At 44.4% G+C, this 22,929-nt stretch overlaps 1 protein-coding gene across 1 annotated transcript in view; it reads left to right on the top strand.

The window, feature by feature from the left end:
• Positions 1–22,929, top strand: part of CACNA2D4 (calcium voltage-gated channel auxiliary subunit alpha2delta 4) — a 130,799-nt gene that overhangs the window by 30,090 nt on the left and 77,780 nt on the right. The window contains exons 11-23 of the mRNA XM_059816262.1: positions 944–1,057; positions 2,149–2,227; positions 3,857–3,990; positions 5,772–5,789; positions 7,044–7,121; positions 8,120–8,200; positions 10,653–10,727; positions 12,222–12,308; positions 15,834–15,905; positions 20,058–20,119; positions 20,808–20,875; positions 21,014–21,059; positions 22,514–22,611. Coding sequence (XP_059672245.1) covers positions 944–1,057; positions 2,149–2,227; positions 3,857–3,990; positions 5,772–5,789; positions 7,044–7,121; positions 8,120–8,200; positions 10,653–10,727; positions 12,222–12,308; positions 15,834–15,905; positions 20,058–20,119; positions 20,808–20,875; positions 21,014–21,059; positions 22,514–22,611 — 1,012 coding nt within the window. The remainder of the gene's footprint in view (positions 1–943; positions 1,058–2,148; positions 2,228–3,856; positions 3,991–5,771; positions 5,790–7,043; positions 7,122–8,119; positions 8,201–10,652; positions 10,728–12,221; positions 12,309–15,833; positions 15,906–20,057; positions 20,120–20,807; positions 20,876–21,013; positions 21,060–22,513; positions 22,612–22,929) is intronic.

The raw sequence follows: 22,929 nt of genomic DNA, 5'->3' as shown, positions 1-22,929 counted from the left end.
GAGATGCTGTGCAAGGAGAAGTGCATGCTGACACTGAGCTAGGAGCCGTAGCAACGTAGCTGCTCATTTTTGTGCCTTGATGTCCTCTGCTACCTCCTCTGGTGACTGCTAATTCCACACCTGTGTTGGTGCTGCCTAAGGCACTTGGTTCTCTAGAGCCAGTGTACCTGAGGGCACGAGAGGCAAACGGCTCTGCGTGCAGGAGCACCAGATAAGCAGCATTGGCAGGCTGGGCTTCCTGGCTGAACAGGCAGGGTCTGCCTTGCCTGTCGGAGCACGCCTGTTCAACACATCTCCATGTGTCCTTGGGAGCACATCAACCTTTGTACCAGAGTCCCAGCTTACTTCCACTCTACCTTGAATATCACTTAGGCACAGATAACAGATCATCTGTCATTACAGTGTATGGCCTTTCTATCAGGCACATTCATAACCTATTTCAGCTCTGATGGCAGTAGCCTTCTCTTTTCATGTGCTCCTGCCTTTCTCTGCTCTTTTTTGGCAGATTGATGGAATTACCCTGAAATAACGAGTCTGATTTCCCCCTCTTCTCACATTTTCTGCCATAAAAAGTGACAGTTATTGCTGTCAAATCAGAATTGCAGTGTTTATGGTCAGTTTATAGTCATTTTGCATAAATGAATGTGACTGTGCTAGATGTGAGGCAGCAGGGAATCGCACCCTTCCTCCACAGCACTTATTTTCTCCTTATTAGTTTACTTCTGTAAAGCCTCCTGTGTCCACATGTGCCAGGAAGGGCTGTATAAATAAAAAAAAATTATATGCATTATACAAGCACGGTCCTTATTTTAGCAGAGCTCTTTCTGAGCACAGTGTGAGATTTACAAGAAGTCAGGATCTGGCCCATCATGAATAAATATGATGCAATTACATAGAAACGGCCTGTGCTGAGATAACTAATGCTCTTCCTCTCTGTTTGTAGTTCAGAGATGCCGGTCAAGGAGGCTTGTGTAACCAAGCTATCATGCTGATCACAGACGGAGCAGTGGAGGATTATGAAGCTGTGTTTGAAAAATACAACTGGCCAGATCGGAAGGTTTGTCTGGGAAGTGATAAATAGAAAGAGTGAGGAAAGGTGCTATCCTGCTATGGTGGGAATACAAGAGCATGAGCCAGGACAACGGGTAGAGCAGAGCGTTCACATCCTCCGATACCCACATGCATCTGGCTGTAAACACAAAACAAAGCAGCCAAGCAGGAGCCTGCTGTGGTGATTTTAGAGGTGGTAGGATCACAAATGGATATCTGTAGGTCAGTGAAGATTTTCTTTTTCATACACTTCATTTTCTAAAGGTGTGGGCAATCAAAAGATTCTCCTGACAAGATGATAAAGACTGAGCTGAGTATTTTAAAATTTAAAAAAAAAAACAAACAACCTTTTGCAAAGAATTTTAATCCCATCCAGAACTGTTTATAATTGGTCCTGTTTGGGAAAGGTTTGGCTATTACCAGTTCTTGTGGTGGGTGGGGCAATGGTCCACACAACCTCTCTAGGTGCATTCCAACCTTACTTACTTTGAGGTCTGTGATTACAGGCTGGTACTAGCAGAGCAGACTGTGAAAGTGGAATAGACCACGACTCATCCTAAATCCTCCTGATTTATTTGTTTACCTCATCCCAGCTAGCAGCAATGCACAAAGGGAGAGAAGCAGCCTACTGAGAAACCAGAGCATGGGGCTGTTAAAGCAGTTTATTTCAGGATTGGCTCTTTTGTTGGTCAAACACAAGAGAAATGGTGAAGCTTTCTCTAAATGATTCATGCAGCCAGCTGTTCCCCTGGGTAAAGGATCCCTGTGAGCCATAAACCTCTCTGCATGTGGTTGCTGAGTGCCTGGCAGAGCTGCTATCATAAAATCAAACAGAATTTGCACTTCTGCCTTGTTATTCAGATGATCCCATGTGCTACTTGTCTTTCTGGGCTTATTGTAATGGGAAATGAAGTTCCAGCTCACAAAATGTGAAACAAATGGAGCAAGAGGATCCTGTCTTCGTGTGAAGGCAGAGCTATTGCTGTGCACCACAAATAGGCATTCACATCATTGTACAGCAGGATGCCAAACCTCTGCCATTTGGATTTGGTAGCACATTACAGCCTAATTCTTCTGTCTTTGCGTTCTTGTTCCCAGGTCCGGGTTTTCACTTACCTCATTGGACGGGAAGTCACTTTTGCACCCAATGTGAAATGGATCGCCTGCAACAACAAAGGTGCTGTATGGGAATGGTTCCCCATCCCCAATCACACACATCACACGTGGGCTGCAGCCACAGGGCCCTGGACACATCTAAGGCTTCCCCAGTACAGTTGGGGCCCATGAGCCCTCGGTTGGAAGATGACCTAAGGAAAAAGCAGACCCTGCTAGTCCATGTGGAGTGTGCCTATGTCCAACTAACACAAGTCCTCCGTGCTGAGACACCACATTTTCCTGTCATGGTGCCAAGGGACGCTATGACCGAGATTCATGCTGGCTGTAGTCCACCTAAGTCCCTGTGCTTATTGTGTCCCAGTTGCTGGCTTTTGACAATCTGTCTAAACCTCTGTCAGAAAGCCTGACATCTTTTGGCTGAGATGTAAAACGAACATCTCTTTAAAGATTTCACAGTATTTTTTACAAGATCTGTGGGTTAACTCCTATATCCTGGCCAAACTCTTTGTGTGCCAGTGGTTTTCACTGAGGTACCAGAATAGGTTGTTAATCCCACCCCAAAACCGATATTCTCTCTAGCTAGCATGAAATGGCATGAATGGGAAAATCCATTCAGAGTAGGTGAGTCACCTCTATGCATTTGGGGCCAGTTAAAAAGTCCAGTTAGCCCTGTAAGAGTCTGCAAGGGTAAAGGAAGAGAGGAAAAAAGTCTTCCCTGTTTGGGCATGACTTGGCCTCACTGTATCTGGAGACAGCCAGCAATGCTTGCTACATCAGTATCCTTAAACAGGGAAAGGAAGTGAAGACTGAAGTTGGGGGCTGACTTAGTTAGGTATATTCACTCTTCTCCTGTCTGAGCAGTGGCTCCAGAAGACTATGAAATGCATGGGTGCATTTGCTACTGAAAATAATTGACAGACAAGAGTTGCTGGCCTGCAGAATGTGAGCTATGAGCGGGGGATGTTCAAAGCTCAAACGTTTGTCTATTAGCACTATGAATCACACCTAACATTTTTAGGTTTTGTTAGATAAAACAAAAACCTGGATTTCAGATTACATATTCAGCCATAAGAGAGTCCATGGTGCTGTTGGCTCACCATAAAATGTGAGAATGGATTCTCCTGAATAACCAAACAGAGAACAAAAATATGCTCTTTGCACTTGAATTCTCACTTACCAGACTTGAGCTCTGCGGAAGGCTCACTGATTTTGGTTCTTCTGTTTCAACACGTCATATAGCTCTTGTAGTCCTTGTTTTCAAACACAGTAAATCTGTTTCCACATCACAAAGCTTATCAGGTCATGAGCCCTTTCACATGGCAGTGTTTTCCTAGTGACAACAAAAGTTTTCCATCCATCTGACGTACTCCGTCCCACACCAAGTACAACCAATCAATTCCATATGGTGAGAAGCAGGGCAAGAGTCCTAGTGACGTTACACTATGTTAGCATTTCTAACCAGTTAAGCAGCTAGCTTAGAGGACCCTTTGATAACTTTAAGACATTCTTCCCCTGTACTCCTTGTTGTAGTGTTAGACTGTTATGGGTCCGTCTGCAGGGAGAAAGCTCTGAAAATAGATAACTCAGATAAAGTCTTTGACATCCAGTTTTCTAGCTTTGCACAGGCACTCATTTAAAAATACGGAAGATGTGTTAGCAGAGTCACTCACACCTCTGTTTCTCCGTGAAGGCTACTACACTCAGATCTCCACGCTGGCGGATGTCCAGGAGAATGTGATGGAGTACCTGCATGTGCTCAGCCGTCCCATGGTCATCAACCACGACCATGACATTATTTGGACTGAAGCCTATATGGACAGTGCGGTAAGGACCTACAGCACAAGTCTTTAGTCAGCAAACAGTAGGGCCTATGGGCCAAACTGGCAAATGTGTTAGACACCCAGCTAGTATGTCAGACATACAACTTGTCCCAGCTTCCCATGTAAATATCTTACATGTATCAGAACCAAATAAAGTCCTGAAACTTATGTAAAACCAGGAGTTGGTTAATTGATAGAAATTACTTGTCTCTGACTCTGCTGAGCCAGACAGTATTTCTTTTCTGCTCGCTCCTGGAGTTGAGATGCATATGTAGACTTTGGTCTGAATCTGCAGTGACCCAGGAGCCCAGGACTAATCACACAGGCACAGCATGACTTAAGCAGTGCTTCTGTGAAAGCAGGTTACCTTCCAAAGGATTATTCACAGGAAAGATTATTTACAGCTCAGGATACAGGTCGCAGAGATTTATCTCCTCCAGCCCAGTAGCTAACTGCATACTGCTTGCCACTCAAAGATACAGATCTCAGTTTGCGATGTAGGCTCACTCTTTTGTTCCTTGGGCTAGAAAGACCTAGTGGCCCTGTGCTTAGCCCTGTGGGTAAAGGACACATCGCTAAGGACCAGACAGTTAGCACTCCCAATGCCCTTGCCCCTTGCTTTGTCTCAGGCCTGCCCTATGGGAAGACTTAAGACATTTGGACCATGGGCAGGTGCTATTATGGTGGTGTGTTGCCAAGGCAGCTTTGAAATTCAAAGGAGTGAAGGGAAGGACAAAGGAGTAGACCACCACTGAAGGAGCCTTTCCCTGCACTTCCCCAAATAGAAGATGTTCCTCAATCTCAGTCTCCATCCTTTTTTACATTGCAGAAAGAGATAGTTACGGTTCTTCTTTTGGGGCTCTCTATGCTTTCAGGGAGATAAAGGGTGGGGTTTTTTTCCTACACTGGACTCTTCACCCCAGAGAAGTGTCTGCATAACTGTGACAGCTAGAGCTGACCAGAAGTCAGATTTCCCTCTTCCAGAAACAAACCTGAGGTCTCAGGACTGTTTATACTCTCTGAGGGGAAAAATCTTCTAGAAACATTGAGAATGTTTTCATACAAAATCCCACTGCAGGACTGAAGTTATTGGCTTCAGTCTGGCCAGCAGCAGCTTTAGGGTGTCTGCCACACCCCTGGGGACAACCCACAGTGTTCTGGTTTAGGATCCACGGTGAGAAACCTGAACTCTGAGTTGCAGTAAAGGTAAGTGTACTGAGCTTAGCTTTGTAGCAGGAAACGTGGAAGTCCAGGTCACACATGGCGGTGCTCAACGCTGAGCTCAGAGTTAAGACCACACATACCCTAAGAAATACCTCCAAGGCACCCAGGCTTGCACCATCATGGTGCAGAGATGTTATCCTCGGCAGACTCTTGTGGGAAGGGACCGTCCCCCACCTCTGTGCTGTGGCTGACCGTTGAGGCTGCAGCCGTGGCACATGAGCTCTGTGAGGGTGATGTGGGGATGTCTTCTGCTGCAGGAGATATGCCAAGTGAGAGCTGGGGACATGGTACTTCATTGTGCTAAGCAAAACCTCCAGAAACACTACTAACTACCCAGTGAGTTTATTCTATTAGCAGGCACGCCGCCCCTGGCACTGGTGTATGGTGTCACACTTCCCAAGGTAGCCGCAGGAATTTGTTTGCTGCACTTTTTCTGCTGCATCTCTTTTCTTGCCTGTTGGCTTGGCTTGCCATTCTCTTCCTCTGCCCCGACCTCTCCCACCTTTGATTCATTCCTCCATTCACGTATTCATTCATCTGTTCATCCATGTCTCTCACTAGCTGCCACAGTCTGAGGAGGTAACTGAACCCCTGTGTTTTGTGAGCGTGCTATTTCCCTTGTGCCAGTGGGTGTGTCAATGCCAGCGCTCACAGCCACAGCTGGCCTGTACATCTGGAGGGGGTGGGGACTGCAGCACTGAAGGAGCCCTCTTACACTGGGAAGAAGAGGAGAGGAAATGCTGGATGTACTGGAGAGCTGTGCTGTGCTGTTGGTTCAGAGTACATAGGGGTGTCTGTGTTGTGCTGTAGCTTAGATCACCAGATCTCTTTTTCCGTATGTCCAGTAAGTGCTGAAGAAGTTTACTTGCTGTGTGTTGGTGGGAGTGTTGCTGTGAATGAGAAGTTTCCACACAAAATCATCCAGACCAGTAACTCAAGATACCAGGCTCAAATCTCCATCAAACAACTGCATAGATTATTGACTGGCTCCTTTATGGCTCCTAGCATGTACAGTAATGGAGACAGAAGGTCATTTCTTGCCTTGCTACTTACTTGACCAAATGAGAGACGGAAAGGGAATGCTACTGGCATCAAGGGATTAGGTCCTTTTGATAGCTAGGCGTGTTTGGGAGACTCCTTTGCATGTGTCTTGCCTGTTTTATCTCCTTTTTTGTGTGTTTTTAGAGCATCTGTTACTCCATTACACGTGCATGTCCTGTATCTCCTGTAGAGAGAGCTCACTATGTTGTATCTGTTTGAATCATGAATTGGTCTCTGTTTTTCCTAAGCTTAGATGCTTGACTAACAAGTATATATAAGCACTCTCTGTGTGTATTTGTGCCTTTTAAATATTTGCCTGTGGTGTTTCTCATTTGTGGTATTCATGTGTTTGCAATATAGATTATATCTTGTTTGTGATTTTGCTCATATTTGTGTTGCTTTTCTGTTCTGTGCTCCTTGTGTTGGTGGTTTTTACACTTGTTGCATAAGTGTTCATGTCTACACTCCCAATGCGTGGTGGGTATAAATTGTGCCACCACTTCTACAGGTTCCTGTCTCTTCATTAAAACAGCTCTTTATTTGCTCCTGCTTCAACACATATCACTGGCTTTCATCCCATCCTCATCACCCCACACGAGCAAGCATCCATCCTATGATCCTCTTGGATACAGAGTATTGAAAAGTGCTGCCATCTGTTTTTAGAGGGGTGTGGGAGGCAAGGAGGTGGCTAATTGTAATCAACATCTGGGGTGCTTGGGAATTCCAGTGCCTTTCATTCGGGTTATTGGTGGTATTGCATTTGCTAACACATGGCTCGTTGTTCTGTGGCAGCTCTTTGCATCTCAGGCTCAAAGTCTGTTGCTCATGACAACAGTGGCTATGCCAGTCTTCAGCAAAAAGAATGAGACGGTGAGTGCAATGTGGGCTTCGCTCTCCTTCCAGCCAGCAGAGGTGAAAGGATGTAGCAGACCTTTGAGAGGTTTTAAAGCCAATGGGTCTCTGGAAGAAGAGCTGGCCATTACGGACTGCGGTAAACTTCTGGCAGGATGTGTGGCTGATAATTTATTTTGATATTTATGATGGTCTGTCATTTCCTCTGAATGCTATTTCTTCAAAATACCCCTTAAATATGACACTTCTCCCTGGTTTATCCATTCCATTTTCAAACCTAGCCTAATTCACAGACCAATAAAGTTTCAGGCTGGAAGAGATCATTACCTTGTCTAGTCTGTGCATTTTATTGCAGACTTTTACATTTCATATAGACGGTCCTTCATGAGCCCAATAACCTGTGTTTGGCAAAAGTGTCATTGAAGAAAGGCATCCAGCCCTGAGCTCTCCATTGTTGTAGTTTCTCAGTCTCCATTAAAAACCGGTGTCTAAATTTCACTTTCAATTAGTCTGGCCTCACCTTCCTGTCATAATGGCTTTCTCTGATAGATTAAAAAGCCTGTACCCTTTGGTATCTTCTCCTGGGAAGCATCTTCTGTACTGCAATAAAGTCAAACCTGCTATCTTTTGGTAAGATAAAAAGGTTGAACAATTTAGGTGTCTTTAATAAGGGCATTTCCTCTGGGTTTTGAAACCCTTTAGACACTCTTTTCTGTACCATTTCTAGTTTCTCACCATCCTTTTAAAATGGTGGACAGTACCCTACCATTGCTGTACAAGGGATAAGTACTGGTATTGGGTAGATAAGTACTAGTATTGGGTAGAAATGCTCCTCTGCATAAACACTGGAGCAACTCCTTGAGACTTTTTGAGGTATGTTGGTTGGTTTTGAATGAATATATTCATACAAGCCTAGAGAGAACGTGTGAGAGACTAGTAGAAAGGCAATAATGTGTACTCAGGTAAAGAGCTACCAAAGTTTTGCTTCTGAAAATGGATTCTCTTTTGTTTTTAAGCGATCTCATGGCATTCTTCTGGGTGTGGTAGGCTCTGATGTACCACTGAGGGAGTTGTTAAAACTTGCTCCACGGTATAAGGTAAGACTGAAATAATGCAATTTGTTACTTTGCACAGCAAAGTCATTAGTTGTTCTACCATGGGCATGACTGAAAAATCATTCCTCTACCTGTAGGAAGAACTATGAGCATAAAGCAAGAGATGTTGGATGTGGTGATGTGTGGTTTCTATATAGCACATGGGAAATCATTCACTATTAGAAGATCCTAGGCTGCTTCAGAAACACAAGGACTGCCATGATCCAGTAGACTGGCAACAGGTCCTGGAGCCTTTGCATCTTGATGGTCACCAACCTAAATCCCTCAGACACGATACAGATCTGACAGCCTACCTCAGAAGAATTAAAGTTTTATATCCAGTTCCCAGTGGACAAAAGCTGCCATACCAGCTGGCAAAAAATAAATTAGTTTCACTCTCAATATTCCTAGCAGAAAAACTGAGTCCTGAACGGACTATGGAGAGCCAACTTTTCTGTCATGCCTAGAAGTTCCTTTTGCCAGATCAGCATGAAGATTTCTTGGCAGGACAGTGTACAGGAAGCTGGCTCTCACTTGCTTGTGCTGTACCTAGATAGGATATTTGCCCTCCAGAATTGTTAGTCCAACAACTTTTCATTAGCTCTGTGTTCAATACATATAAAAAAATTTGTTCATCCATAGGAAATCCCCCCAGAGACGCACTGTTTAGTTTGGTTTCTGCTGTAAATTCTGTGCAGTGACCTTTTGTTCAATAAGCCTGCACATGAGGAGACAGCAAGCGCACCTGAGGATCACGACAAAATCAGGCAAATTGAGCCATCATTTCAAGTTTTCAGTTTCTCTTAAATAACTATCAGACAACTACTAGCAGTTAGGCAGTTGTCCAAAATCTGATCGCTGAAGCCTCACAGGACTGAACGTGCTGTCAGAAGCTATGAATTTGTGTGGCACTTCCAGACATGAATGCAGGGCAGACCGTTCACATGCAGCTGTAGGAAATGATCCTTCAGGCAACCCAGGAACTATGAGCGTTGGGGTACATACATTCAGCATGCAAAAGCTAGCTGGTTTGGGTCTGGGGGAACCTTGTCTAGGAGCTTCAATGTTTATACACGTTTATTTTCTCTATAAGACTAATACCTTTTCATCTTCCCCCATCCAAGTCACCAAAGGCTATGTGTCACAATAATCTTCCTTCTGGGCCAAGGAGAGACACTGGTCTTTCCTCCAAGCAGTGCCAGGGAAGAAGGGAAAATTATCTGAATGGTTTCTTTACATTAGAAGCAGGACATGACTTCCCAGAAGCTCTTGCAACTCCAGGCCAGTTTGGAAACCTAGGATCCTCAATTTGAATTCTCTGGCATATGGGTTACAAAGGACCAGTTCCAGAGTTACAGCCCTTGAGAACTCATACATTTATGATTGCGCTTACTGGGCTGGGAAACTTCAGCTTTAATAGGCCATCAAGGCAGTTTACTGTAGTCCTGATCCAATGTCTTGGATTCATTCTTGCCATGCTGAACTGAGCTCAGTGTGCTTTGCAAAAAACTGTTTCACGTAGAAGGAGTCCAAAGTTTTGATCTGGGATGTGTGAAATACAGAATTCATTCCCTCCAAAAAGGCACAGAAGGATTGTAAATGACTCACCTCCCCACTTCCCTATTGTTATCCCTCCAGGATTGTCTCTATAGGAATAGGAAGTCGCAGCATTTCTTTGAAGATAAAAACCTTAGCCATTCTTGTTTTCCTTGAGACACCTCTTGTTTTGGCAAGTGCAAGCTATCAGTGGGTTTTTAGCAACTCAGGGTTTAGCTGGAATTTGTATTATATACGGGCTTGATCTGAGTAATTGCTCTCTTGGAAATCTCTTGCAGATCAGGTCAGCCAGTGTCTGCTCTTGTTAGATTATGCTATTCCTTAAAAAGCACTTTAGGGCTACAGGCTTGTACAATTGGCCTAGGCTGGGTCTGGTCTTGCCAACACTGAAACATAATGCAGAGCTCCTCTGAATACTGACTGGGTTTCCAGGGAAGCCATCTGTGAGATTCATACTCACTTGTTCATTCACTGTTGTGCCTATGTAGTGATGGGCATACAGACCTGTCACCGCTGTTTCTGTACTGTTTACGACATTCCCCATCATTGCTCATTTTATGTGCAGCACTGCTGTGCCTGCTGTAGAGATCTTACTCTGCCTCTGGGTGGTAATTGTCCATGAGGACAATCAGACTCCAGGAGGGCACCTTTTTCTGAAGGTGTACACAAATCAACTACCTGCCCATCCTTTTGTGCATCCAAGCATAGTCAGCCTGCTCAGACAGAGCAACCAGAGATTCAGAGATAAATGGTTTGGGATGGACCCTATTTTCTGCTGGTCAATAGCTTTAAAAGTAAAATATTTCTGAATATTGGTGGTGCCAGTGTACCAGTGGCACCCATTACACAGCAGTGTTTCTACCTAAAGCACTAATTATTCTAATCCCGCTTTCTCCAGCTGGGTGTCCATGGATATGCCTTTTTGAACACGAACAATGGCTACATCCTTTCACACCCAGACCTCCGTCCTTTGGTATGTATAGCTGTGAATTTGAGAATCTTTGCTTACTTGGAAACAGTGGCTTTCAGGGGTGCTCCTGATTTCTTGTATTTTATTGAGCTGTGAAGGCTACCAGGGTCTGATATATAGGCACCCAATAGCATAAGGGCCAGAGAAATCAATTCCGTATGCACAGATGTACATATGCACACACATGTGTATGAAGTGTAAGGTACCCTGCCTGTCTTTTCTCCATAAGAGTGCATATGAGGGCTGTATTTGTGTGCACTTGCTGTACTGTGGGTGCACATGTATCTGTGTCCATGCGAGGTTTCACTGCCACGCTGAAGAAACAATTCCCCTCCCTCAGGCATATCTCCTATGAGAAGATTCAGCATGAGTAGCACCCCAGCAATAGCTACCCAGCAGCTGTAGTGTTGGACATTTTGGGAATCTAAGGCTAGCAGGGTCCAGTACTACAAAACTTAGCAACATGGTAAGTCAGAGACAATTTAGACACCAGCAGGCTGCAAACACCTTCTGGGACTTGAGGGAATGGACACAAGGACAATGTTTCTCCCTCACAGTGTCAGCTGGAGCTCCAGACCACACATCTGTCTGCAAAAACACAGCTGGCCTCATTACTCAGATACCCAGGCACACAATGATTTTACATTTCACACGCATGCCTGTTGGCACAAATACACCTGCGCACAGCTATAAGTGTTAATGTGGTTATGGGCAAGAGAAAGTGTCGCCACAAGGCTTCACAGCAGCTGTCTTCAAAAAGGCAGCTTTGCACAGGGAGACCACAGGCATAGGTAGTTACTTCACTAGGTGAAGAGAAAGGGCACATCATGTTTCCAGGATGGGGCAAGGCAAAGCTAGGCAAGGGCACTGCTTTATCCTCCACCTGAAATTGGCCTCTCTTAGTCTGCTTCACACCTTTTCCTTCACCCAGAAGATTACAGGGAAATAGCTCTCTTGCATTAGTTAGCCCCAGGTGAAAAGCCTACCTTTCTGTCAGTGGAGCCAAAGCCTAATTCCCATCAGAAAAGATCTCCCGCTGATATTACAGGGTTAATGGGATTACACTCTTAGCTGTGGGAAAAAACTGATTCCCTGGAGGCAAGTGTATTGTACTGATCTATTTAGAAAAATATTCTCACAAAGGAGGCTGTAGCCTTTACCTGCAAGTTTACCCCTGTTCCTGCTTGTCCCTTGCTCCTGGAACAGCCTCTCCCACTTGAACTGTCCTAGCCCCACACTGCCTCTATAAAGAAATACATGGCATGGGACCAAGAAGGCACTTGCACCCAAACGCTGCCTTCCCAGTCAGAGAATAAATGAGACACCTCTATTTTTCAAATTAGGTATATATTCTTAAAGGGTTATTTTAGGAAGTTTTCTAGCCACTTGGGTATTTTTCTGTTTTTTTTTTTTCTTTTTTTCCTTTTTTCTTTCTTTTTTTTCTTTTTTTCTTTTCTTTCTTTTTTTTTCTTTTTTTCTTTTTTTAATAAACGCCAGTATAAAGAAGGAAAGAAACTGAAGCCTAAGCCAAACTACAACAGCGTAGATCTCTCAGAAGTGGAATGGGAAGACCAGGATGAAATAGTGAGTATCAGAAAGTGAATTTAGCCTTTTTTGTAGCTCCTTCTTTCTATTACTTTGTGTGCCTGGATGGAAGGGGTGGGGGAGCAGCAGGCATTCCTGGTTTTTTCTGTGCCGGACTGACCCTGACTAAGAGAGGCTGGTGGTCTACAAGAGGACAAGAATGATGCTCCCCTATAAACTGCTTGTCTTCCTTCCCAGTATGAGTTTTGCTTCTCATGGAACAGGAAGGGAAAGCTCTGGCAGGAAGAAGATGGCACTTTGGAGGGTGCTCTAGGGAGCCAGTCTGTGTACATGGCCCAAATGCTACCTTAATACAAAGCCAAGGTAGTTCAGGAATATGGCGGTGTCCCATGATGTTACCCGTACATGTAGTGTGTGAGATACAGCTGAAGCCACTCAACTGATGAGACCTGCAACAAGGAAGCAAGTGCATTCAAGAAGAGACTAAAGCTTGCAGTCACTATTAATAATTGACAAAGAGGGTAAGGGACTTAGACACTTAAGAAAAACAAGTTTCCAGAAACCACCTTATTGCACAGGTGTGGAGGCACTGAAAACTGATTAGAGGGAAAAGATTAGAAAATACCTTTTCTACTGTCTTTTGAGCAAAATTATTAAAAAGTGATAAACAAGAAACAGCATGCACCTTAATGGCTGCACATTGCCATGTTGCATGACTAGGAACCCAGATATAATGAGAAGGTAGAAGGGTTCCTCTGTGGCTGGTTTTCTTTTACTCAGAAGAATTAGGAGAGAATAGCTACTTAAGTTACTAAGATAAGAACTGAATTTGGAGTAAGATAGAATTAGCTGTGGGACACATGCTTCTGGATTACAAGGGAGACTGCTGAGATAAACAGATCTGATGCCATAGATACCCACTTAAACAGGCAGGACAACCGAACTGCCCAGCAAGAGGATCAAAGTAGCTACCGTCACTAGTGCAAGCCAAGTGCAAATGGCCACACCAAACGAACTTGCAAGTGGAAGAGTGGCAAATTGAGAAAGGAAACACAACGGGACTGGGTGCGGAACATGGAAAGCAAGACAAAAATAAGAGGCTTTACATGCAGTAGAACCGCCAAGATGCAGGTTGCTTTGCGTGGGTTTGGTGATATCTTCTAGGAGCTCTGCTCTCATTGTAGTTTTCTCTTTCACTGGAGCCACTTTTAGAGCTGCTCCTCTTTACCCAGTTTGCTATTTGACAAAAATAAAAAATATCCAGGAAATGAGAGGACTTTGCTTTGCTGTCATACTTATTTGGATAGCAAGTTTCTGTCTGACCAAATAACACTGATACCTGAATGTAACTATGATGCAAAGTGTAAGGTTTCTGTTCACAGGCAATCAGAGTAAAACTATCCAGTGAAAAAAAAATGTTGAAAGAGGCATGAAAAACAAAGCCACTTTGTGTTCCTGTACTGTGTCTTCCAGAAGAAAGAAAGGTTGCAGTCACTGAGGGTACGGAGACATTCAGTGACGTGAACGATATCTGCAGTGTGACTTCAGCAAGTCTAGAGACTCTCAGCATACACACCCACTGCAGCAGAAAGCTGCCAACATTTCAACACTCAGATTTGCAGCTATGGTATTAGATCAATGACAGACTCAACATCAGCTGCAGTATAATCTCAGCAACACTGATAAGCAGCAAATTCAGACTGGAAAAATATGCCCAAGTGCTAATGATGTGTAATACAGCCAGCTGCTAAAAAGAAACCTAGGGGAGGGAAGATTGCACTGTCTGGAAAATACCAATTGATGCACAACAGTACTATCTGCAGCTGGGCAGCAAGGAAGTTAGGGCTTGCTTGTAAAGCAACACCGGGATATTCTCAGTGTGAGAGGGAAAAGGAAGGGTTGAGGGATCCTGCCCAGCAGCTGTCACCCAAACATTTTCTTCAGCCTTGACAGAACCACTGAAGAAGAAATTAGCCTGCAAGGATGTTGAAACTGAGTGGCAGAACACATAGATGTGAGACCCCTCAGGTAAACTGTATGTCTGTGTTGGTTTGAAACTACACAAGCGGACAGGGAAAAGGACTCAGCAGCACTTGCTGCCAGTGATGGGGATGGCACAGACTCATTGCCCTGGAGCAGCAGAGTTTGCTGTTTGGGGTGTCAGGAATGAGTGCTTCAGCATGTACCAGATCACCCCTCCGTCCAAACTCTGCTACACATTTTTCAAAGTGGAGGCTAGCTGTTGCCAGAAGTGTCCTGCCTAAATGGACTGAGCATTATGGGGGGTGCCAGACACCAGGACTGTAATTGATTTCTCAATGCAGGAAAAGCCTCTGGGGAAGAAGCAGCAAGCCAGGATTGTGGCACCAACCTGCAGCCACTGTCATCTGGGGGCTGGGCACAGAACAAGTAGCCTGCGTGCAGACTAGCTGGAGCTGAGGAGATCCAAGGAGATCTCAGATACCCACTGACTTACTTCTCCACTGCCTTATGGGGCAATGAGAGATGCCTGCCATTCAAGAAGATATGGATGAAGCAACAATATCTGAACTCAACCCAGAACCCATAGAAAGTGCTGCAGGCTGTCAGACCAGAACAGAGAGTATGCTGTGGCTCTGGCAGGAAGTCAAATGCTCTCAGCCAAAAAGGAGTAATAGTACCAGTCAGTGTTTTGATTTCCAAGACGTGGGCCTTGGGAAACAAGCTTTATATTCTAGGTCTGTAAATAACCCACATCAAACAGCCATAATACACAGAACTGTGGCCTTGTAAAGCAAATGCAGTTGAGCCTGGCCAGCACCTGAATGGAGGCCTGTCTCTGGAAGTAAGGAAGCAATTTGTGTGAATGAATAAGTTACTTCCCACCTTTTTTTCTATCCAGGCTGAAGCAACAGGCTGATATGCTATGGCAGGCTGGATATAAAGTTAAGGCCTCTGCACTTGTGGAAAAATTCCCTGGCTCTTTCTTGCAAGAGGCTGGGAGTCACTGTGAAGATTACATTTTGCCTTTGGAACCTGGATTGAATAAAGTGGTCTTTTTGCTGCCTACACTGCTATCACACAGTCTTGTTTTGCTGTGTTAAACAGCTTCTTTGTTGCACTTCAGAAGTGGTGCTGAATACAGCCTATAATTTATAAATCAGTTTAAAAAATGTCCAAGATCTTTGGAATCAGTCTGGGGGCGTTAGTGGATTTCTCAAGTGTCTCTTCTTCCACGCTCTCAAAGCACCATGCTAATGACTTTCTGGCTGCCAAATGGTGAAGTCTGAAACTAGGACCAGTAATTTCATAGCTTCCAGATCTCTTCCTTTCACTAAAAAGACATATCAACAAGCTTTCAGCATAAGCCATTATTATGCTGTGTCACTTATCAGCCTTACTGAACAAGGATCCTGACCACTGAGAAAAGGTTCTCAGTTTAAAAGAAGCAAGAAAGAGCTTTTGGGGGATAAAAACCCAGCCACTCTTTTCTGCCAGCCCCTGTTCATTAATGACAAGTGGCTCTATTAATTCCTGTCCTGCCCTGCCTGGAGACACTAATACTAATCTTGTTCACCTTTGCAGCTGAGAACTGCCATGATCAATGGGGAAACAGGCTACCTCTCTATGGATGTGAAGGTCCCTGTGGATAAAGGGGTAAGAAATTATCCTTCTGTTCAAGTCACATGAGAGGGGGGATGGGAAATGGATGCTGAAGAACCATGAAGGATGTGGTTTTAATGCTCAGCATTTCTGAGTGTGAGGATTTTATTGTTTCACCACATATATAACACATGTGCTAAAAACATAAAATAGAGCATCGTTAGAAGTGCTTTTTATACCTACCGGCATTCTCCTCTTACAAAGGTATTGGAAATGCTTCACAGCTCCCTACTTTGTCCAGGCAAAGCCAAAACCCATGTTGTTCATTGTTTATAGGGCTGTGAAATGAATTGAAGATCTTCAAGAGTTTAGAATGGGAAAGACTGTGCTGAGCTGACCTAGACAGAAAGAGGTTTGGAGGCTATTTTGCAACTCCCTTTTCCTACCCAAAAACACTCATGAAAACTTTGTCCCTCACGCTGTCAGAATGTGATTTCCTTTATCCAGCTCCAGGATTAAATTTCTATGCAAATATTTACAGATATTTTATGAAAAGTCCTAGTGAAATGGAGACTTTTGAACATTCCCTACCAGCTCTAATGTAGGGTTATACATCTTTCCTTGGAATCAGTGCAAAATTGTCTTGTACATTTACGTTCACTGGTACTTTTTCATTCAGGTTTATTTAACTCTCCTAAAGATTTTGGCTTTCATCATTTCCTGTTAGGAAGTATTCCAGAGTCCTGCAAGTTACACTGCCCAGAAGTCTTCCATATTTCAGGAAAATTTTCCATCTTTTATAGAGAGCATTTTTTTCAGCAATCAGGCTGGCTGAACTGTTCCCATGCTAAGCCACAGTCAGCACCAATTCCAATAAACAGACTGCTCACAGCCACTGCTGAAATGATGCCATTTCCTAATGAAGACACCCCTCTGTTTCCTCTGAATGGTTACTAGATCTTGTAACTAAATTGTTCTTCTCTATTCTTGGTGTTTGCAACTATCAGGTACCTGTCAATGGCTTTGCCCTTCCTCTCTTGGGCATTGCCAACGTCTGCATTTGAAATACTTGTACACTTTACAGTCCAAGCAGTTCAGCAATTATTTTTGTTCCCTTTGTCTCTTGTATCATTTCTGGTACACAAGTACCAGGGCGTCACTGAATTATTTGAGTACTGTTTCCCTGTTGCTCTGTAGAGAGCATCTATTGTCTGCAATAGGGTATCTCTGAACAGTGAGCCCCAAATCTCCTTTCTGCTGTCCCTTCAATTTTTTTCTCCCTCCCACAGCTGTGCCAGAACAGCTGCCTTGGCTTCCGTGTTTCTTAGCTATTTTTTGCAGTTGCCATTTTTCCACTTGAATCCCACTCCTTTTTGTCCAGTCTTTCTAATTTTTTAGGGCTGTTGGTACTTTTTCTCAGTATGCGGAGAAATTTTGGTTTATTTTGTCTTACAGATCACTGTACATAAGGGCTCCTAAGACAGAGTCTATCTGTTCTCATTAGATCTTTTTCCCTTGATTCCCTGTTGTTTACTGTTTTGTTTACAGTACTGCAGCTGGTTCTCACTCCACATCTCATTTAAGCCCACTTTAACTGAATCTTTAGAATAAAATTTCATGAGAAGCTGTTTCAAGTGCTTTATATAAACCCAGATATATTGCATGTCCTTTCTTTCCTTCATCCCTTACCTTTGTTATTCTGTCAGAAAAGCAATCAGTTTTCCAGCAAGACCTATTCTTTGTAAGTCTAGATCGCTTATTTTGCTAGCTTAACCTCTGTCTCTGTGCACCCTCAATAACATTTCTTCTGAGACATCCAAAGATACCTTTTTAGTTCAATATTTTAGGGACATCTTTCTGCTCCCCTACTCAGTGAAAAAATATAACAAAAAGTAGCCCCAGTAAGAGAGAATACCTGCTTTATTCTGCAACTCTGCAACCATTATGAAGCAACAGGAGACTGAAGCCGAGTATGTGACAGTGTTACTGTTATCGGAATACACACGGAGCAAGGACCAGAAGTGAAACTTAGCAATTCCCACTTGTACTCTGCTAGCTGATGAAGCAAAGCAGCATTGAAACAAAGAAAGTGCTGACAGAGCCTTGAAACAAAGAGAATGAGGCAGTCAAACAGCAGAGAGAAGGGCTGAGTGAAGGGGATGGAAATTATTGTGTCAGCCATGTAAACGTTGCTTCCCCAGGTTGATCTCAGGGAATTATAGAGAGCAGAGTGAGATAGAGAGGGAAAAATAAGTACCAAAGACAAGGGGCAGTTGTTAGAGAGATCTAGTGGCAAAAATACCTTTGCTTGCAGCTAGGGTACAAAAGGGTTGTGACTGTGAAAGCAAGAGTGAAGACATGGGTAGGAGCTGTGGCAAACCACTGATAATGGCATTAGTCAGGACTGGCTGCCTAGTACAGTGACAATACCAAAACTGGAAATACATGTGTTCCCAGACCGCAGGTGCTGGTAGTCAGCCATACGAACCGTGTGCCAACATGCCCACGTTCTTGTCGTCTCCCTTGCCCTGCACTATGTAGCAAAGTCGTGCCTGATCCTCCTCAGCCCCGCTTGGCTCAAAGGTGCCTCTGCTTCTCTTCCTTCCCATGGATAAGTGGCAAAACCTCCAGCTGTCTTGGAGAGGGCTGGCCAGCCATACCCTCCCCCTGCCCAAACAGAGGTTGGCCTTCCCTCCCACAAGGTGCAAGTGCATGGCTGCATGTGCAGAAGAGGGGCAGGTCAGGGGAACAAAGGATGAGCAGAACAAGCCCTGCTGAAGGAAAGGGTCTCAGAGTAGTGGCGTCCCTGAGCTGTTTTCTACTGCATCCTTTCCCCCAGGGGCAGGCATACAACCCAGGTCTCCTTCTTCCCCATGCCTCCTCCCTCCTCCATCAGATCAGATGGGCAAGGGAAGGGAGGCTTAATACCACTTGTACGCTCCCCACAGCCACCAAAACACCACCGTGCCACGTTCCTTGGGGGTATCACAGCACTTTTGGAACATCTTGGCTCAGCAAAAGACTCGGACCCCGTTGTTCAGCAGTACACAATTGCCACACACAGAGAGGGGAGGGAAAGGGTTGAGCCATTTGCCACCTCCTCACCTAACAATAAACCCCATCCCCATCAGTCCATCCGCTGTGTGTACAAACTTGGGGAACACTGTGGAGCTGGTGCTGGCTCACCCTTTGTGCCTCTCTTCACTTCTACTGCTGCCTGGCTTGAGCAGGTTAGAGCAGGCACAACCCTCCCAGGGGAACACTGAGTTTTCTGTGTTCACTCTCTGTCTCCCACACACATCCTCTCACCTCGCTTTCAGACTGGAGCTGAGATTTTAAACATATTAGGGTTCATATACTGGCATAAGGGTTGGATAGAAATTTTCCAAAAACTTTTCTCCTTTGGAAAAGAGTTCCACTGGAATCAACACTTTCCTACAGGAAAAGGCCAGTCTGGCAAACAGCTGAAGTTCTGAAGCAGCTTTCAATAATTTGAAATGTCTTCAGTTGAAATGTCAGTCTGAAAAAAATATTTTCATGTGAATCAAAACAGCTTGGATTTGAATCAGCACTTTTGTTTAATTTGAAAATGTAAATTTTCTTTTACTGATGTTTTTTAACAAAATTGGAATGTTAATGTTTTGTCCCAGTTTGGCATGAAAGCAAGTGTCAGGAATCTCAGCATTTCCCACAGGAGTGGGGAGACTTGGCCCCGGCGGCCCACCCACACAGTGGGTAGGTTTGCCATCCTGCCTCTCCTCCAACTCCACCTCTCCTTCCTACCTGCCCCGCTGACCCCCTCCTTCTGCTTGGGATGATGATGTGCAAAGCCATCAAGGTTGCTCTGTACAGCAGAAGAGCAGCAGGGCCCCAGCGTGTTGGCTCTGAGGGTGAGAGAGGGAGAGCAGCTTCCCCCCACCCCTTCCTGCAGCCTGTGCAGGAGCCCTAGAGCAAAGAAAGTTTTAACTGAACCCCTAGATGGAAAGACAGAGTGACTGCTTGCATCCTGAAAGTCACAAGTTGCTGAATATGCTGAATACTGCACATTCATCCCTGCCTCCAGCCAGCCCTAGCAGGGTGTGAAGTGTTGGTAATGATCAACTGTTTTTGCTTAGCCTTGGGGATGTATACCCCAGGTCCCCATCATCACTATGCTCTTGGTCTGTCAGCTGGTCTCTCACTTTCTTATTCATGCTCTTATTCCAGAAACGAGTGCTCTTCCTCACCAATGATTATTTCTTCACGGACATCAGTGGCACACCCTTCAGGTGAGCAGGGACTCACATGGAACCAATACGGTGTATCAGAAGTCTGCCATCAAGGGCAGCAAACTGGTCCCTTTTCTTCATAAAACTGGCTACAACTCATGAGTAAAGCAGTGTGAATAACTAACTTCTTTGTTCCTGTAGCCATTAAAATATTGTTTGGGGTCAACTCAAAAAGGAATATTATGATTTATCTGAAGTTCAGAGTCCAAAAGCTATACCTTAGGTGAAGCATGTTGTTTCATTTCAGAGAAATGAGACATCTTCAATTTTCAGTTCCACTGAATATGTTTTATGTTCTGGTGTATTGGCTCTAAACAAAACATTGTTATAAACTGAAAATTATAAAACATCACATAAGAAATCAGGCAAAAAAATTTTTGTCTTTTTTCCCCAGCTGAAATTGTTTGAAATTGGCACAGATTTGAGAAATTTTACTGTTGACCTGAACCTGCGGCATTGGCCAAAAAAATTACCACCAAAAATGCCTCATAGCTCTACAGATAGGTTCCTTAGCCTCTTGTGCTGAAATCTGATCTCACTTAATCCTCTTTTGATGATGTTCTTTTCTTTAATAGCTGTGGAGGGAGTTAATGTCTTTAAGGGTTGTAATTGCAGGGAACGCAGTGTCGTGTTTAGGGATTACACCTCTCTTTGCTGACAAGCCCTCTGTTTTCCTTCCTGCCTGCAGCTTGGGTGTTGTGCTGTCCAGGGGACACGGGGAGTACATTCTGCTGGGGAACACTTCAGTGGAAGAAGGTAGGTTAATCTGAAACAGCCACACTGTCCTAAGGGACATGGTAGCTACTCTGAACTTCACTGCTTCACTTCTTCATCATAGCCTGTATCTGCCTGTCTGCTACCTAACTGAATACTTTATGTATTACCTGGTTTCAGGTTTGCACGACCTGCTCCAGCCAGACTTGTCTTTAGCAAATGAATGGTAAGTGGAGGAAATCCTGTCAATGACACAGGACTTTGTCATGACATTTTGGCAAAGTTTCCAGCAACTTGGTTTGAGTTCACTGCCCTCTGTGGCCTAGAGAAAAAGCATTGTTGTTCAGGGGCTGTACCTGCAAAGACCTGATTGTCTCCAGGCAATTCTGTTCCACCTCTTCCTTTGGGAGATCCCACCAAGGCCTGGCACATCCCTCTGCTAAGAAACTTCTCCTGAGATTTATCCTCAGTCTTCTGTGCTCAGACTTTGTTCCTCCTCGTGTTGCTCAGAACTGTGCTACAAAACCTACAGTATGTCAGACCTGTCAGGAAATTTTGTTGCAAGCTCAGTGAGAGATTGAAATGCTTTTTTAAATCCTAGCTTATTTTTGGTTTGCATTCTTCTGAACTGAGCCTAGAGCTAATTTCTAGTGAACATGGAGGTGATTTATGACCACTGTTTCAACAGCAAGCATAATTCATGGGTTTGCTTTGTTTGGATATGAAACAGGGTGAAGCATGGCACTTTCCATTTATTGCTGTGAGGTTTGGGATTTTCATGAACCCAACATTCAGTTACACCCAGGCAAATGAACCCAGCCTGTATCAAAGCCAAAACAACTACATTCAAGAAGCCCCGCAGCCTTTCACACCTCTCATTACACTGTCAAGTTTCACAGGCAGTGCATTTGAGACACAAGCAGTGACTTCTGCTTCTTCTACTCCTAACTTGGGGTGTCAGCTTACCACACTTTGCATATTCATTTATCTTAGACTTCTCTCATAAATCACTCCTTTCAGCCCCTTCATGAGTTGTAGTTCTCTCTTATAAACCCTTCCTCTCCCTTGTCCTGACAATGAAGCAGTCAAAATTGGAAGCAGGATTAGAGGACTGGTTTCTTTTATAATACAAAGCATTTGTAATACATCCTCCTGCTTCTCCCCAAACTGTGTCCTGAGGCTCCTGCAGCTGTGTCCCTTTGGGACAGCTTTAGTTGCCACCGTATCATACTGCAAGATCATTCCTCATCTCACATTTTGTTTCTCTGTCTCTTGCTTTTTCTGCTCCCAGTCTGGTCTTACACTGCACATGACCCTCTGCTTTTCAGGTCTCTCCATCACATTGTTACTGTTTTTATAAACACAGGCACACATCTTACACAACATATAATACAGATAACTGCTGGAAGGATTTGGGACTGCTATGTTGCATTGTGAGCTTATGCTGGAGAGCATAACAGCAGCCCTACTATGCACAGCAGGCAGATTAATTGGTGTTTGGTTTATTGGTAGGGTTTGACTTACAGCCACATTGTTAGATTTTGAGTGGGCACAGCATGCAGTAGTGGCAAAATCTTTGCTGGCTGAATTTTTGTTTGCAGCCATTATTTTCCAGGAGCATTTGCTTGACTGTGATGGTTTCTCTTTCCCCTTGCGGGCTTCTTCTCCCCTCCCCACCAGGATTTACTGCATCACCGACATCGATCCAGACCACCGGAAGCTCAGCCAGCTGGAGGCTGTGATCCGTTTTCTCACTGGAGAGGAGCCTGACCTGGAATGTGAGTCCCAGGCACTGAAAAGGTCCTGCTGGGGTTTTCCTGAACCTATCAAAGGGGAGAGGGGACTGTGACAAACTGCTTGGTATCAGACTGAGCTCCTGTGGCACCTGCTCACACAGGCAGGACTGAACTCCAGCCCAGCTTAATTCACAAGTAGAAATGAGCTGAGGATCCACTTCCTTGTATCCATCAGAGGATTTTTTTTCCATTTCAAAGGTGTCACATAACTCGGCCTTATTGAAGGTCTCAACACAGGAAATACTGAAAGGTTAAAGGCTTGAATGGAGCTTGGTGGGGACTGCATGCCATGTTTAAGAC

The sequence above is a fragment of the Gavia stellata genome, chromosome 4 (genome assembly GCF_030936135.1).
Source record: "Gavia stellata isolate bGavSte3 chromosome 4, bGavSte3.hap2, whole genome shotgun sequence".
NCBI lineage: Eukaryota > Metazoa > Chordata > Aves > Gaviiformes > Gaviidae > Gavia > Gavia stellata.
This window is presented reverse-complemented; position numbering and strand designations above follow the sequence as displayed.